General features: G+C 41.4%; 1 protein-coding gene across 11 annotated transcripts in view; it reads left to right on the plus strand.

Moving 5' to 3' along the window:
* Dennd2b (DENN domain containing 2B) overlaps positions 1-18,244 on the plus strand; it is a 160,069-nt gene that overhangs the window by 60,858 nt on the left and 80,967 nt on the right. The window contains exon 1 of one of the 11 annotated variants that reach the window (XM_037211652.1): positions 6,732-7,327. The exons of 7 other annotated variants lie outside the window; for them this stretch is intronic. In XM_037211652.1, the coding sequence (XP_037067547.1) occupies positions 7,287-7,327 (41 nt within the window). In that variant the 5' untranslated portion in view covers positions 6,732-7,286. Of the gene's footprint in view, positions 1-6,731; positions 7,328-18,244 lie in introns of those variants that run through there. 3 more of the 11 variants (XM_037211622.1, XM_037211619.1, XM_028894588.2) reach the window with 3 other exon arrangements.

Here is an 18,244-nt window from a genome sequence, read left to right on the forward strand (position 1 = left end):
TTAAGCCAATCAACTGGATTCTAGGAAGCATTTTTACTTAGTTCCTAAAACTTGGAGACGGGACTCTTGTTCTCAGGTGCAAAAGGTGCATAGGTGCTTGCAGAAATTACAAAGAGTAAGCTGGAAGCCTGCCAGTTTACTTGGTGCTGCAGGTAGTATTTTCATCAGTAGGTGTTGAAGGCACTGACTTTTGATTTGCTCTGAAGACTGAATAAATGTTGCCATCACTCCTCTAGAGAAAGGAAAAACTGCAGTATTATCTGAAGGACTCTCTGTCAGAGTTTGAATGACCAGTTGGTGACTAAAGACAAAGCATATTAGAGAAAAAGCCATACAACCAGAGCGATGGTTGGAACCTGGACTCCAGTCGTACTGAATTCCAAGTACCTGGTAATTTAGCCACATTCATGGTTTTTAGTGCTACCTGGCCTAGCTTGTCCATAGCCCCTCTCTTCTCTCAAACTGAGGCAGTAAAAGACTTATCTGAGAGTGTTATAGTGAAGCCTACATGTAAAAGCATAGCTAGTCCTACCTTGTTGCTGAATAAAATGTTAGCTATTTTTGTATTTATTACTCTAAGCAATATATGTGGCTAATCTGCAGGTTTTGTGATATCCCCTTCCTTTACATCATGGGCAGTTTTAAGAGTCCCCTGATGAGCAACAGATCAGAATTTTTGTACTTTGCTTTTGCATAGTCTGGTGTGGTGGTGCAAGCCTTTAAGTGCCATCATTGGGGAGACCTAAGCAGGCAGCTCTCTGTGAGTTTGAGACCAGCCTTATCTACATAGCAAATTCCAGGCCAGCCAGGGCTACACAGAGACCCTGTCTTAAGAAAAGAGAAATATATAAACCAAAACAGGGTATGGTGGGTGGTGGGGCATGTAATCTCAATATTTGGAAGGCTGAGGTAGGGGTTTGAAGCTAGCCTGGTTATAGTGTAAGACACTCCTTCAAATCAAACCAACCAAATATGTCAAATGGGGGAATCTGGCCGAACCAAAGAACTGTCCAGGCTGAGAGGCCTCTGTGAGGGTTAGCACATGTATGACATTAGGGTGGGGACATGCCATGGCCCTGTATGAAGGAGCAGTATGGGAAAGGGGAGAGCTGATGGGAGATGAATGGAGAGTAGAGACAGAGGCAGCGAGATCTAGGAATTGAAAAGTGCCAGCTATCTGGGCAAGTGGCTATGACTGAGACAGTAAGTGGCATCAGGACAAGCCCTGGTACTTTTCCTTCCCCAAAAATTTCTTGATTCCATCCCTAGGTGCCACTTGCCCAGCACTGACTACTGTCAGGGGAGTGGGAGGTCTGGATAGGGAGGTTCTAATCTGTGTCTAAAAAAAAGAATAGCCCCTTATCTACAATGTAATTATAAAGAGATTTCCTTTTCCAGCTGCAAGAAACAGGAACTTTTGCTGCCAAATTTAGCAGTGTGTTTTAAGTCCCTCAAATCTCCTTTGAGTGCTACCAAAGCTCTCAGCTTTATTGTTATCTCTTGCTGAAATATCGCCTGGAAAGGTCATCTTAACAGTGCCAATTTATGGGTCTGCTGAATTCAGGCAGGGGAGCAGAATGAGGAGTCCCTGGGAGTAGGTGCTTCACAGATGTTCTTTTTAAATAAGACCACTTTTAATTTAAGGTGGTTTTCCCCCTTTAGAAGACCAAACTTTGCAGCTCAGGGCCAAATATTCTACAGTTACTTCTGAAGACTCTCAGAAGCTAGGCTCAGAGTTCAGTGGCCCATAGTATTCTCAGAACCTCAGTCTTACTCAGCAAAATTATGCCCCCTACTCCTTGTTGGCAGAAAGTTTCTTTGGCACAAATTTAACACCAGGCTTTCTCCCTTCTTCATTTAGTTTATTAGCTACTCAAGACCTACCTTGTTCTGCTGGAATAATTAAAAGATGAAGCCTGTGGGGTGTTGGAGCTACACATGGAACTCATTTTCAAAGGTTTGAGGACAAGTAGGTCAGAGCCATGTGTGTATAGATTTTGACACTTGAGAAAAAGGAATGCAGATGGAGAAAAGAAATTCAAGAATATGACTGACCCTGGAAGTTGTAAAGAAGTGGATGTGTGAGAGTGGTAGGAAAGTACCTAGAATAGTTGACATGGTCTTGGCAGTGGCAGTGACCTTGGTTTGTAGCCTTGGCTTGACTAACTCAGCTGCTCTGTTCAGAGGATTAAGGCTTTGAATTCTAGGTAGAAAGTGCAGAACTGGCTCATTTTCTTTGCCTCTTTCCATCCACCCCCTTCCCTGCCTATTACTCACTCTGTGGGTTCAAACCTGAATGGACTGGGCAACATCGTATGATTATTTATTACTGCCCAGGGTTGTTACTGCCCAGGGTTGTTGCTGCCTAGCTGTTATTCTTACAATTCCTGGGAGAGCCAGCTGTGAGTATAATGGGGGAAGAAGGGTTTGATTAATTCTAAATTAGTGCCCAAAGTGGGTAGGGATCAGGTTAAGAAGAAACAACTGGGAATTTTTGTTGTATTTAAATCACATTTAGTGGAATTTTAATAGCTCCCCCCTTCTCTTTATCTCATAACCTACAACTTTTGGGCAAATCTTGGTGAGTTTCAAAAGCAGTACTGTCTAGACTTGCTTTCAGCTGCAAAACTTAAGGTCAGAAGTTGATGTGGCTCACTAGAAGTTTAAGGCAGAAAACTCTGGGGACTAGAGCACTTAGGAACTTCCTGAGCCCCTAGCAGCATTTAATGTTTTTCAGTGGGGGAGCTGGGGTGACTTTATTTATTGATGTTTCCCGGGGTTGATATTCAGCCTTTTATCTTCCTCATTCACATCTCTTCCTTAGGGGCCATCTACTACTGTTAATCATTAGTCAAGAGAAAGAAGAGGGTGGCTGTACCTCTGCCTCACATTTCAGAAATGGAATTTATTTATTTATTTATTTATTCATTCATTCATTCATTCATTCAATAAGTATTTACTTGAGACAAGGTTTTACTAATATGGAACTTGAGATTCTCCTGTCTGAGCCTCTCCAGTGCTGGGATTGTAGGTGTGTGCCACCATGCTTCATTCATTTAACGGCTATTTATTTAATCTTTATGTGGATTTGTGTGTGTGTGTGTGTGTGTGTGTGTGTGTGTGTGTGTGTGTGTGTGAGAGAGAGAGAGAGAGAGAGACAGACAGACAGACAGACAGACAGACACAGACACATAGAGACTCAGACAGACAGAGAGAATATGAGAATGTGTTAGTTGAGTCAGTGTCTTCTATGCCCCTGCATATGCCTGGCTAACTGGCCCAGAAACTTCTGGGGATTCTCCTGTCTCCACCTCCTGTCTTGGTATAAGGAACACTTGGATTACAGGTGCACACTTTGATGTCTGACTTTTTATATGCATTCTGGGGATTTGAATTCAGGTTCTCACACTTGTATGATAGGTACTCTACCCACTAAACTCTCCCTCCAGCCTTAATAAACACTTACTAGGTATCCATTTTGTTCTACCTACTATACAGTATGTTAGGGATGTCTAGATAACAAAGATAGCAAAAGCCTTTTTCATGGAGCTTATTGTAGAGAGGATTCGGTAAATAAGTGAACAGATCAATACATGGGATAAAGGCAGTGCTGCTACAGAGGAGAGAATAGTGACTTGAGAGAGGGTAATATGGACTAGAGAGGTTAGAAAAGGCTTCTTAGAGAATGAAGTTTGTGCTGTGATCTCCAAAGTAAGGAGAAGCCAGGAATATGCAGACTTGGAGAAGTACCTTCCTAAAGTAAGGAACAGCAAAGACAAAAACCAGAGGTGGAGATAACTTTATGTGCTGAGTAACTATGGCTGGGGTATAGGACAAAGTGATTCAGACTATAAGATGTTGGCTGAGGCCAGTTGAGATTGAGCCCGATGGCCATTGTCAGGGACTTGAAAACCCAACATGAGAGGTACACATTCTAGATCTGTCACCCACTTTGGAGTGAGGTGTAGAAATTTGACAGAGATGGCTAGCTAAGAGCAGCATTGAATCTAATGGAGAGGAATCAAGAAAAAGAGTAAGGAGAAGCAGCAGTCTGGAGTAGGGATGGATATCACCAGGCTCAGCTAGCAGAAGTTGAGTGGATACATTCTTGGAATCAAACAATATGTGTTCACAATTTTCTGAAGATTTTTAGGTCTATGTTATTTCATTAGTAGATGTATTATTATACCATGCACTTTTATTTGTAATTTTGTCATTTTAGTAAATCCTCATGACAATCTCTGAGTGAATTTATGATATCCTGATGTCTTCAGGAACTCAGAGCCACTAACTCACTTAAACTCTGGATCTAAGTCTATGTGAACCAAAGCATGTTCTCTCTCTATACTGCCATTCTGATTGACATACCAAAAATGTGCTTCCTCTCAGTTACCTGAAACATTTAATGAGTTGTTATGTTTTATTGATGACTTATGTTCTCCTTTCAATCCATTGGAAGTTTTTCGAGTGTTTGTGGAGTTGAATGGAGTATTTTCAACTTGTTCTGAAATGATTACAATGTTGACTACTAAGACTGTCAATCAGAATGAAAAATGGGGCAGGGGGTTGGGATGTGTAGCAAGACTGGAACACAAATAACCTGAATTACCTTTCTCTTTTTTCCCTCTCTCACCATATATATATATATTGGTTTTTCGAGACAGGGTTTCTCTGTGTAGCTTTGTGCCTTTCCTGGAACTCGCTTTGGAGACCAGGCTAGCCTCGAACTCACAGAGATCCGCCTGCCTCTGCCTCCCGAGTGCTGGGATTAAAGGCGAGCGCCACCACCGCCTGGCTCAACCCCTATATTTTTAATTCTTGGGTATGTTGTGGTGTGTGTGTGTGTGTGTGTGTGTGTGTGTGTGAGTGTGTGTGTGTGTGTGTGTGTACACTTGAGTGCAGGTGCCTTTGGAAGCCGGAAGAAGTCATCAGATTCCCTGGAGCTGGAGTTGAGAACTGTCAATTTAGGATCTGGGAACAGAACTTGGATCTTCTGCAAGAGCAGTACATACTCTTTTGTTTTGTTTTTGAGAAAGGGTTTCTCTGTGTGCAGCCCTCGCTGTCCTAGAACTCGATCTGTAGACCAGGTTGGCCTCGAACTCACAAAGATTTGCCTGCCTGTGCCTCCCAAGTGCTGGGATTAAAGGTGTGTACCATCACTGCCCATCGAGAGCAGTATACACTCTTAACCATTGATCCATCTGTCCTGATCAGCCAGCTGCACTCCCTCTCTCCCTCGCTCCATCGCTACATCCCTCCCTCCTTGGTCTCAAACTTGATGTTTAGTTGAGAGTGACCTTGGACATCTGCTGTTCTTTTTTTTACTTCTGGAGTACTGAGATTACAGGTACACACCACCATACCTAATTTATGTAATGCTGCAGTATGCTTTTTTCACATTATTTTCAGTTATGACTTCTTGGATTTTTATAGTAAAAAGATGGAATTTGGTTTTTAGAATAAATAATTTATCACTAAACTAGTAGTTGCAATAAATAAGCCTTTATTCTGTAGTTTATAGTCTTTTCAAGTCTGAGTTTGTTGGAAATGTTTGAAGAAAGAAATTTATCAGGTCACAACTTTGACTTCTTGGAAATTGAACATTGACTACATTGAATCTGTAGATACTTCTTTTTCTGAAGGGACTGAACCTACCTGTCTTAAGGTGCAGGGTTCAGAAGTGAAGGCATGTGTGGGTGTTTCTGAGCTTTTACTCCTTGGAGTTCATGTGATCCATGTTTCACCTAGCTGACATGCTGGGATGGAACAGTTTGTGAGGGACAGAACAGGGTGAGAGTGAGTTTCAGGTAAGCATAGATCTCTGAGACTCAGAGGAGTTTCTTTTGTGAGTAATGGGTTCTGCCGTCCTACTTCTCATCCCTATCTGATGTCTTACTTCTGAAGGAAAGATATGTGGCTTGTGTGAGGGTGGTTTTTACTTTCAGATTGTGTTTAACACCAATTCATTGAACAAAAATTTAATACTCATCCACCTAGAGCAGAGATGCATAGATGAGTTCCAGGATGAGGCTGAGAAGATGGCCTAAGGTCAGAATTTGAAGAGCTGGACTACTCTTTGAAGCAGCAAAGAGCATCTTTGGAATCCGTTTGTGGAAGAGCAGCCTATGAGGCCATGTAGAAGACACAGCTGGAGTGACAGAGATCTTGCCCATCTCATTAGATGTATTATCATGTCTGTCAAAATTTATTTAGATTAGTAGAAAGTCAGGGAAGTCCAGGGGCAGAGTCTGAACTCCCCTTGCAGAGCTCTTAGGAGCCTTTGATCAGAGGTTCTGAGACTTGAACATACACCAAATGCACCCAGAGAGCTTGTTTTCAGTTCACTAAAGCCAAAGTGGGACTGAGAGTTTGTGTTTTGGACAAGTTTATAGATATGCCTGCGGTAGTTATTGTTGGTGCAGGTGGTGTGGTGGTGTATGATGGTGATGGTGTGGGATGATGCTGGTGCTGGTGGTGTATGTGGTAGTAGTGTGTGGTGGTCTTATATATGGTATCGGTGTTGGTGATGTGTGCTGATGGTGGTGGTAGTAGTGTGTGTGTGGAGGTGGTGGTAGTGGTGTGTGTGATGGTGGAGGTGGTGGTGTATGGTGGTGGTAGTGGTGTGTATGGTGGTGGTAATGGTGGTGTGGTGTGTGGTGGTGATGATGATGACAGCAGTGGTTGTTTTGGACCCTCACTCTGAGAAGCACTGTTTAAGAGGCTTGGTGGTTGAGATGCAGTGGCTTATTCTCTTTGACTAGCCTAGAATTTCATGTGTACAAGTCTAACTTTCAGAAGTTTTTGACAGGTTTGCCCTGTAACACTGACAGAGACTGGTAAAAGTTGTGCTCTTCTAGTCACTTTTCTCATGGTGTCCAGATCATTCCCAGGTGAGGTTTCAGGTGGTGTGCTTGTCTCTAAATTGCTGCTTGTCGGATTTTCGGAATATGCCCATCCTGTGCCCTTTATTTCATTAGGACGGCTGACATTTTTGTCAGGAAAGGTTTCCTGCCTGCCCTTGAGCACAGCCACTTGGTTGACTGGGCTGGCTCAGGTGCTGCAAGCAGGGTGAGCATGTGTGTGCTCTGTCTATTAGCCAAGTTTACACAGGGAGATTATCTCTTCAGCCCAGGAGTTGAATTTCAAGGGCAAAGTCTACAGTTGGCTGTTGAAAAGGTTGAGAACACCAGCTAAGAGGGTTTCACTGACCCAGCCACAGGGGTGCTTCCCACAGAGGTCAGGTTTTTTTAACTTGTGAGACTTTCTCTCAGGCAGCATGGTTCCAGATGCCATCACCTTCATTCTGTTTGGACACCAGAGGCTTCAGGTGAGACACTTAGTCAGGGCACAAATCTACCCTCTCTTCTTTGTCATTCATGCTTCCTGAAGCCTTCTTGGGCTTGCTCTTCCCTTTGAGGAGAGGTCTGGGGCTTCTCTTCTCTCCTTGCTCCCTTTTTAAAAGTTTTATTTATTTTTTTATTTTAAAGATGTAAGGACAGGGTCTTGTTTTTTAGTGATTCTGTTTACATAGCATAACACCAGCAAATGATATGGCAAAATACTAGACAGAAAGAGCATTACTCACCTGGAGTTAGGAGGGAGGTGACAATAGGAAGTTAGTGCTTGGTGTTGAATGTTTCTGGGGAAATAGTGGTGATGTTTGTACAGCTTTGTGATGTGATATGATGCCACTGAATTGTACATCAATGTTCAATTAATGAGTAATTGAAATTTTTGAATTATATGTTTTACAAGAAAAAACTACTCTTTACTAAAAAATGTCTCACTTGTACTTTACCAAGAATGTTTTCCTATGTTAGTACTTTCCTCCTGACAGTAGCATTATGACTTTTTAGATGGACTCTCATAATTTACTTAACCAAGCCCCTAAGGATTGACCTTTGAGTTGTTATCGGTTTCTCCTGCTGTAGGAAATGGGAGTACTCAACGTCTTTCTGTCAGTGTTCTAAAACTTGTTTTCCCTTAGGCTAAATTCCTAGAAGGGAAGATTTGCTGATTAAAGGGTATACTAATTTAAAAATGTTAATAAATATTGCTAAACTGCTTTCCAGAGAAGTTGCATCAGCTTAATTCTCATGAGTGGTATAGGAAAGCACCTGTTTCCACCATACTTTTGCCAATATGTTATTAGCAAGTTTTTAATCTCTGCCAATCTGATAGGTGAAAAAGAATTTCTCTTTTAAAATAATTTTTTTTTATTATGTGTGTATGTTTGAAGTGCCAGTAGAGTCCAGAAAGCATTGGAGTTTGTGGTGGCTGAGCCATCTCTCTAATCTGAAAAGGACTGCTCTCTGACACTTTATTTAGGTTTCTGTCATTTCTAGCAGAATTGAACATTTTTTATGTTTACTGCCAATTTCTTTTATTCTTTGGAGAATTTTATGCCTAAATATGTTGTTCACTTTTCTAATTGGTCCCTTGTAGATTTGTTAAGAACTTACATACATATATCAGGTCTGAGCCAAATGTGTTGATGGTTTTTTTTTCCCTCCTTTCTCCTGTTAAATTGATTCTTTACATAAAATTGATAAACTTCATTTTACTCTCTCTTTTTTTTTAAATGAGTTGAGGCCCCACATTCAAGTTCTCATAGTGTATCTTCTATTTACGATGTACCATAGCCATTATAAACATTCTTGCAAAACTGTGACCAGGATGTCAAATAAATTAATTTGAAAAAATTTTGCAACACTTAGAAAGAAACAAACACTTCCAATACAAATAGTGAAGGCAGCAAATTGACAATTAGACACAGGTTTTCCCAGTTTTAAAGACTGTATTTTATTTATTTATTTATTTTTAATTTATTTTTTAAAGGTATGAGTGCTCTGTCTGCATGTATGCCAGAGAGAGCTTCAGGTCACATTGTGGATGGCTGTGAGCCACCATGTGGTCACTGGGGATTGAACTCAGGACCCTTGGAAGAGTAACCAGTGCTCTTAACTACTGAGCCATTGCTCCAGACCAAGACTTTATTTTCTATTATCCTGGATATGGTAGTACATATTCTTTTTCTGTGTGTTTGGGGATAATCACATCTGCCCTCTTGGAAAAACTTCAGAATGAATTCCTAGATGCAACTGTATGAATGCTGGAGTCCTAGATATTGTGACCAGAGCTGCTCCTTTAAGTCAGATGTGGTTGAATGGTCTCATTCTGGCTGAGGTGGCCCATAGGTGGGTATTGACATTAGTGACATAGTGGCAGAGTGAGTGAGCCAAAGTCCCAGAAAGCCTTAGGATCCAGAAAGGGTGTGACTTTGGCATAGGAGCAGCAATAAAACATGAACAAATGTGTCTTCTTCAGAGATTAATAAAGAGCCAGGTGTTGTGGCCTAAGCATGTAAGTGTTAACTTGGGAGGCAGAAGCAGAGTCAGAGGGAGTGCCACAGTTCAAGGCCAGTCTAATTTGTTTCAAAAAAAAGAAAAAAAAGAAAAAGAAAAGAAAAGAAAAGCTAGTTTAGTCCCAGCACTTGGGAGGCAGAGGCAGGTGGATCTCAGTGAGTAGGAGGCCAGCTTGGTCTACAAAGCGAGGCGAGTTCCAGGATCGCTGGGACTGTTACACAGAGAAATCCTGTCTTGAAAAACCAAAAAAAAAAAAAAAAAAAAAAAAAAAAAAAAAGAGAGAGAGAGAGAGAGAGAGACCCTGCCTTGGTGAATAAAGTGGAGAGTGATTAAGGAAGACTATCAACCTCAGTCCTATACATGCATGTGTACAAGTACACCTTCATACATATCCATTCACACACATACATATACCATGCACACATATGCAAGAGTGGGGGGCAGATCAGTTGTTTGGAGGTGACACAGTAAATAGAAACTTTCTTCTTAGTCTAATAAGAAGACTAGGAAGAACTGAGAAGTGTGTGCCTTACTGCACTATGATTCCTGCCAATGAGTGCTGTGCTGAGTAGGGTATCATGTCAGATGTCATCCGTTCAGGAAAGTTGGGAAAGTACTGTGGAACTGTGGAGGTAACAAGAATGATGTGCAAAGAAGGGCATAGAGTAGACCTGGAGAATCTGTTGAAGCTTGAGGTTGGTTTTAATTGTTGCAGTAAACCAGGTGATTGCTGGTAAAGTCACAGGTAAAGTGAGGCAGGGAACAGAGGAAGTGAGTGTAGCCAGAAGTTTCCTGTGTCCCACAGCCACTCAGTCCCAAATAAACACACAGAAGCTTAGATTAATTGCAGACTGTTTGGTCTATGGCTCAGGCTTATTGCTAGCTAGCTGTTACATTTTAAATTAACCCATTTCTATTAATCTATGTATCGCCATGTGTTTTGTGGCATCTTGTTCTCCAGGAGGCTCTCAGCGTCTCCCCCAACTTCGCCTTTCTTCTCCCTATATCTTTGCTTGGATTTCCTGCCTGGCTATAACCTGTCTTGCCATAGGTCAGAGCAGCTTCTTTATTAACTAATGGTAGCAACACATTTTCATAGTATACAGAAAGACCATCCCACAGCAGGTGAGTCCTAGAGCAGGCAGAGTATGCAGGACTTGCCATAGGTTTGAACATGAGTGAAATGTTATATTCAGGGATCATTTATAGAAACATACAGGACTCTGTGGAAAAGCAGATTTTGTGTTGCACTGAATGAGACAGCTCCCAGCATTTTCCTGCTGTTGAAACACTTGCCTCTTAAACTCCTGGGAAACCCCCAAGGCTCAGGACTAGAGGGGATGACTTCTTTTCTGAACTTACCTGGTTTTTAGCTTTGTCTCTATGAAAATGAAAATGAAATGAAATGAATGGAAAAAATGAGGATATGATTGCCCCTATGTATAGTTGGGGTTTATTGTAGATATGAGGGAGAAAACAGCCAGAGGCATCTGGAAGGGTCCAGACTGAACCAGGCCATGAGAGAAGAGAGGAGGGGGGAGAGCAAGAGAGGAAGAGAAGAGAGAGGAGAGAAGGGGGCTATGAGGCCAGGAATGAGCCAGGACAACCAAGAGGACAAGAGGAGCAAGAGACTGTGTAGCCAAAATGGCTGAGGTTATATAGAAACCAAAGGAGCTAGGGGAAGGGAAGGGAAGCTTAGGCCTGGAGTGGTTTGGGGTAAGGGGTCAGATGAGAAGTGCTGAGAGGAGCCAAGACTCTGTCACAGGTATTGGTCTTGCTGAGAGAGCCTGGAGGCCAGTATCTGCTTTGATATGTTAAATAGGCACCTCAATAAGCCATTTGTCCCAGGTTTCTTTGAGACCTAACAACCAGGGAAGGCATACCTGTCTGCTAGGGTAGTAACCATCAAGTGTCCAGTAAAGGCACATATTGTAGCTGCAGAGTTTGGGAGAACTTTGATTCAGAATCAGAATCATGTCATTAGCTAAGCCATGAAAACTTGAAAGTAGCAGTTACTCCTTTCAAAGATAGTATTTTTTTGAGGCTAGGCATGTAACTCAGAGGTAGATTACCCCCCTAGCATGTACAAGACCTTGACTTCAACCCTCGGCATCATAAAAGAAAACAAAATGAAACAAAAGATAGCATCTCTTGAAATACTCTGAAAGTGGTCATTACCAAAGAAGATCGATGAAAAGGGAGCTGGGAGGAAACAAGTCCTCTTAGCTGAACCAGCATCTCCTCAGTGGTGAAGTAAACAGGAGTCTGTGCCCAGGGGAGCATTACAAGTGGGATGATTTCTCACTGAATGTCAAACACATCTGTTTAAGAGTGACTGACACTCTCTTTAATGACTTTGTGGGTTTCAATGCTGGGAAACAAGTTAAGCTGTGTTTGGAGCTCATTTCCTCATAATGTTTGTGTATGTGCATGCATGTACATGTGCACACCTGTATGTAAAGTGGTACATTAGCTCTGCTATGTTCATCTTTTCCAGGAGAATAGTAGCTATTATTTATATATCAATACAATATATGAAACATTTTTGCATAAGCAAACCTTAAAAGCATATGAAACATTTTTATATGCCTTATTTCCTTAAATTTATAGTCCATCCTTTCAGAAGAGGAATTGAAGTGGTTGGCTTTAGAAGACCCAGTAAAAGCAACACTCATTGTACTTTCAATGGGATAGTATCTAGAAGGGATTTTGAAGTTAGACCCAGTTTGAATTCTGGCTCCTGCTTTTGCTAACTATACTTTGGGCTTTGGTTTTCTTGCTTGTTAAAATAAATAGAATTGGTAACACTTACCTCATGGGATTGTTTTAGAGTATTAAATGAATTAGCATAATTTATTGTGTGGGAACAATGCTCTGCATACAAGCTGACTGGTAAAAGAAACCTTAACAGAGTAACAGGTAATTGGCACCAAGGAAGTGTGTGCAGTGTCCTAGTCTTGCTCATGTCTGAGACTTCAAGCAGCCTTCCACTCTGACTGCAAGTCCTTGTAGGTCTGAGTCTCATGACCGGATCAAGGTCTTTCTTTTCTTTAAGTTTCATATTGTAAGGAAATTTATGTAGATAGCTAAGGTAATGTTGAGTGATATATTGGATGTAATTCTTTTTGATTTTTACTTTGTTTAGCATTGGTGTATGTGAGAGTATGTGGGTGTGCATGTGACATGGCACATATGTGGAGGTCAGTGCACAATTTTTCTTCATCCGTTGTGCATTCTGGGTTGTCAGGCTTGCAGAGTAAACACTTTTACCTGTTGAGTAATTTTTTTTATTAATTTTGTATTATTGGTTTTATAGTTTTAGCTACAGCAGTTTTCTTCCCAGTTTTACAATAGATGCTTATGCATTATTAGTTTCTTATAGTTCTCCTGTGCAGACTCCCAATAAAATTCAAATGTATTGTATAAAATGGTAACTTGTCAAAAATCACTGTATAAGGAGCTAAGCTAATAGACACTTTTTGGTGACCTAACTGATAGAGAAATTGGACTTGACGTATCAGGGGCATTGGTACCCCTCCCCCACACTTTGTGGTAGAATTTTGTTAAGAATTGTGCTATAATTTAAGACCCTGAATTCTGTATTCTATACTTTGTATTCTGTATTTCCAACTAAATATAGAACCATATACTTCAGAAACTAGATAAAAAAGGTTGGCTTCCTACTATCAAGTTAGAATCTTAGTAACATATTTTTGCTTGTATTAAAGGAGTATTCTGAATAAATCTTTTTCTTTCTTTATTTGCGGGGTGTTTTTTGTTTGTTTGTTTTCTGAGACAGGGTTTCTCTGTGTAACAGCCCTGGCTGTCCTGGAACTCTCTATGTAGACCAGGCTGGCATCAAACTCACAGTTCTGCCTCTGTCTCCTGAGTGCTGGAATTAAAGCATGTGCCACTAACACCTGGCTTAATAAATATCATAGCCTTGAGAGCCCTGGTATCTCATAAGTACTTTTCTTTCACCTTCCAACACTGCTGAGAGATCAGGTGAGCAAGCCTCTTGCATTCCTTACCTATCTCTACCTGGTTTTAAAGGTTCATAAATGTCAGGCAGAGATTGCTCTTTGCTTTATCTGTGTGGCTTTCTGATTGGGACATAACTCACCATTTCTTGATAACAACAGCTCTGGGCATTTCCTTAATGAAGCCCATCCATGTCACAAGTAAATCATGAGATTATAGTGACTGGGGAGAGACCCTAGCTGGGAGGAGTTGATATTATTCCAGAAGATGAAAACAACAAGGCAGGCAAGTGGCTTCCTCCTGGGGCATAGGGTATTTCCTTGTCTGGTCACCTAGCCATCTTTGTTTGTCAGAGGCAGGTAGAATGATAGATTTGCATGCTTGTCATTGTACCCTCTTGAGCCTTTTACTCTTTGTAACAGGAATCCTAGAAAACAGGTTGAACTGCCACGTTGATCTACTTTTACTGTAAAGAAAGAGCTGATGAGGACTTTCCATCATCTCAGGGTATATTCAGGCTTTGTGGTGTAGGGATGGAGCTGATAGTAGGAAAGCAGTCATCTGGTTTCTTAGATGATAGCCACAGTCCAAAACTAGAAAGGTGGCTTAATTTCAGCAGACATTGTGACATTTTAGGTGGTTTGCTGTGCTGTGGGGGGAAACAATACCCAGAAGAAAACACATATGATGATGGAGTGGCTGGGTTAGCTAGTAGACACCATACAGTCAGTACTTGTTGATGAGTTTCTGTTTAGGTATATTGCATTTGCTCAAATGCAAGATTGGCTTGTGACTGTTAACCTAGTGTACTGGTCAGTGTTGCTTGTCATCTTCCTTAAGTTTTGTTAGCTTTTTTTATTTGGAGCTTATGTAGACCAGACTGGTCTTGAACACACAAAGATATGCTTGCCTCTGTCTTTAGAGTGCCAGAATTAAAGGTATGTGCCATCACACCCAGCAAATTTTGTTATCTTATTAATTCCAAAGAAATAGAGTTGCCACTTATGTGGACTTGACACAAGCCACTTTGCTATAATTGCTTTTGTTTTCTCAGTCACTCTCCTCATCATCACAGGTAGCTCAGTCTACCATTCTAGCTGCACCAAAAGGAGCTGGGCTCCATGGCAGGTTCAGAATCTCTTCCTGGAGAATGAATTAGTGCCACACTTTAGTATGGAATTAGGGAGCTGTGCAGTTCTCAGACCTTCCACTCTTCAGTCTCCCAGTAGGCTCTCTCTTGCTTATTACCTTTTTGTTCCTGCTATTCTTAATTCTCAACCTGCTCTAGAACCTCTAAGCCCAGCTCTTTCTCCAAACTCTCATTTTATCAAGTTCTGTCTACACCACTGCATCTCTGTCTTTCTCTGCTACAGTGTGCCGTTATTCCAGCTAAATCACACCTGATACTGGCAGAACCAGCTCACTTTTATTTCTTTTTTTTCTCTTTTTCTATTGTTTTATGAAAAATTAATAAAAACATTAGGAAGAAAATAAAAACATAATTCATTAATACCTGGCATATATTTCCTTATGGGTTGTTTTCATATGAGACACACACACACACACACACACACACACACACACACATAGTATTTTCTCAAATATGGCATCAATTGCATTTAGGCTTTGTAAACTACTTTTTTTGCTACTAATTTTGATTGAGTATCTCTACAAATACTATTTAGAACTATTTGGTAATATTAATCCTGCATAAGATTTCATTGTATGAATGAATCAATTTGATAGTAGATTTTGGGGTTGTTTAGAAATTGGCAATTTTTATATTTCTATTTCCAGTGGTGAATCTGCCTGCTATAATTTCAGGATAATTATTTCTGTAAGTTTCTATAAGAAAATGGAATTTTCTGGTTAGGAGGCAGTAAAAGGGGAAAAACTGTAAAGAGCACAACATGCCTAGTCTAAAAGGCATGTAGCATACGTAAGTTATTTAATAATAATAATAATAATATCTTTTTGCTTTTTAAAAAACTATCTTTTGAAGCTTAGATAAGAATATGGGTAAAAGGTTAATATAAGAAAATACATGCATAAATTAATTCAACTTAATTGGTGTATAATTTGTCACTGTTGAACAGTGAGTGAGGGCTGCAGTCTTTCTGTCTTGTGTGTCCTCTTAACATGCAGTAAGTAGCACAGCCAATACCTTGGGCCACATCACTTGGACCAGTTCTACTTTCTAGATTTTAAACTTTGAAAATTGCCCTCGATCATATCTCCTCTCTATCCTTCCTTCCATTCTCCCTTATTTTTCCTCCTCACACCTTCTCCAGCCTTTCTTCTCTGCCTGTAAGCTTCATAGCTGCCTCCAAGGAGTGTCCACTTGAAGATTTTCTCTTCAGCCTAAACCTGATTAACTCGGGTCACTTCCATGTCTTTGCTGGTCATGTTCAGACTCTTCGGCCATTGCCTCCAGACTGGAGAATGACTTCATCTTTTACTAGAAGCACAGAACCTTGTCTGTTGTTTCTTTCTGAGGTATTTTTGTGGTTCTCTAGAGTAAAGATCCTTAATTTGTCTCCTGAAGACTTCTGAGACCTGGCATTTCTTCTGTATTCCCATCTATCCTCCTTCCTACTCCCCTTTCAACTCAGTAGCCATCAGCTTGAACATCTCTCAGCTGTTCATGTGTTCTACTTATCTTCCTCCAGACTTTGCTAATGAAGTTCCATCTGCCCAGTGGTGCCTCTACTCTTGCACCATTGACTGGGCCACTTAATTCATCTCTCTACTGGCATTTAAAATATTTGTCTCTGTATCTACCCTGCTAGACTATAAGCTCATGATGATGGACTTTGTGTCTCCTGTATCTTGGTGCTTGACCAAAACTGAACTCATTTGTGTGTGCTTGGCTGGTGTTAGGTAGGTGTTAATTAAATACACACATGATTGCAAATATCAATGAAGAAGGAAGACTTACCTGGGCTTATCAGGAACTGATGCTGGCTCCTTCTCCTGGTCTCATAAGTAAGACTCAGGGTCATAGCTTGATCTGGGCCAACACAAACCTCTGTCCCCAGTTACAACTAGGGAAGCCTAAAGTTTGGAAGTTTTAATTATGTATCCCTGGCTGACTTTGACCTTACTGTATAGACCAAGCTGGCCTGCAATTTTACAGGGATCTGTCTGCCTCTGCCTCCTGAGAACTGGGATTAAAGGTATATACCTCTCCACCCAGCCCCAGCAGGAGTGGGAGTCTTAAGTGCCAAGAGCTCCATCAGGGTATGGTAGGGTTTAGGGATTTAGGTTGGGTACACTCTTGCACTGCAGGGAGGGGACCTTAGAGTAGCACGGTGAAAGGAAATACTAAGCATGCTCTTGGCAGAGGAGAACACAGAAGGGTGGGGGAGCCTGAAGACCCTGAGTGAAGCTTTTATTTTTCATTAAGTGAGGTCAGTTTCTTTCATTCTTACTGCCTGCCTGAAGTTAAGGCCCAGTTAGGTATGGGGAAACACTGCAGGCATAAATTTAGTAATTCGCCCTGTCTTGGGACCTTGCTCTTCATCTCAATCTTGTGTTTCATTTTGTCTCATTACTCCTTGTCCCTCCCTAAAGGCCTGGCCTCCATTTCTTTTCTCATAGAAATCCTACTTGAGCTGCTCCAGCCTCTGAACTTCACCCACTGTAAATACTTTTAGTCTGTATCCCCCATTTGAGTTGTTTGCTGATAACCCTTTCCTCCCTACCCTAGTCTGTGAACTCCTTAAGATATTTTTCCCACTTCTGAAAACAAAATAGTGATCAATAATTCACACTGATTTTGCTGAGCTGCCTGATAGCAGAACTTAGGGGAGAGTCTACAACATAAAGCTGAAAGTGGGAAAAGATGGGAAAGCTGAATTCAGTCTTAACTGGTTCTATAGAGTTGGTCTTGGGAGCAGTGCCTATTCATGTCTCAGTTTTCTGCCTCCAAGGCCGGAAGAATCTTTCCCTAGATTTTCCTGAGCTGTGACTTTCCCCCAGGCTCTGGGTGGTGGTGGTGGTGGTGGTGGTGGTGGTGGTGGTGGTGGTGGTGGTGGTGGTGTGTGTGTGTGTGTATGTGTGTGTGTGTGTGTGTGTGTGTATGGGAAGTCAAAAGATACCTAAGCTACTAGAGCTGGCAAAGTAAACTAATTTGTTCACAATATTTAGTTATGTGGGTGCATAAGAACAAAACTATATTTCTTGATGTCACTCTCAGTTCCTTCCATCATTTAAAAAACCTGTGTGTACCATGTTTGAGACAGGGTCTCTTATGCATTGCTTTCAGAGACTCGCCTATCTTCACCTCCATCTCCCTATAGGGCTATACTAGGATTATAGATGTATGCTCCTGTGTCCAGCTTTCATGTAGGATCTGAGGATCTGAACTCAAGTTTTCAGACTTGCATGACAGACACTTTACCCACTGAGCCATCTCCCCAGCTCAGGGACTTATTTTTATTTAGTTCTCCTGCCTGTCCAAGTGGGCAGTTAGGTGGTGAGGGCAAGGGAGAGAGTGGTTTCCTGAATTTTGGCACTTGCAACAGCATTCAGCATACACACACAGGTTAGGGGATTAGGTATCAGTGTGGACTCCAGAGAAGAAGAGGGACCCCAGCAATAGTAACAAACTTCAAGTTAACCTTGTCTCTTGGCTCATTAGGGCATGGGAGCTGACGGCACAAACAATTGATTGTGACTGGAAGGATCCTCTCCACCAGCTCCTTTCTTGAGCTGGAAACAGGGTGCAGAGCAGCAAGCCAGTTGGCAGACTTGCCTTTTCTGCCTTAAAGTACTTTGTTTCTGTTGCTAACAACAGACATGGGTAGTGTAAATAAAACACAGACTCATAGGCACAGAGACACATGGAATCAGAACTGAGGGGACAGGGGGAAGGGCTGAAGTAGACAGAGACTGAA

This window comes from Peromyscus leucopus, chromosome 1 (genome assembly GCF_004664715.2).
Source record: "Peromyscus leucopus breed LL Stock chromosome 1, UCI_PerLeu_2.1, whole genome shotgun sequence".
In the NCBI taxonomy this organism is placed as follows: Eukaryota; Metazoa; Chordata; class Mammalia; order Rodentia; family Cricetidae; genus Peromyscus; species Peromyscus leucopus.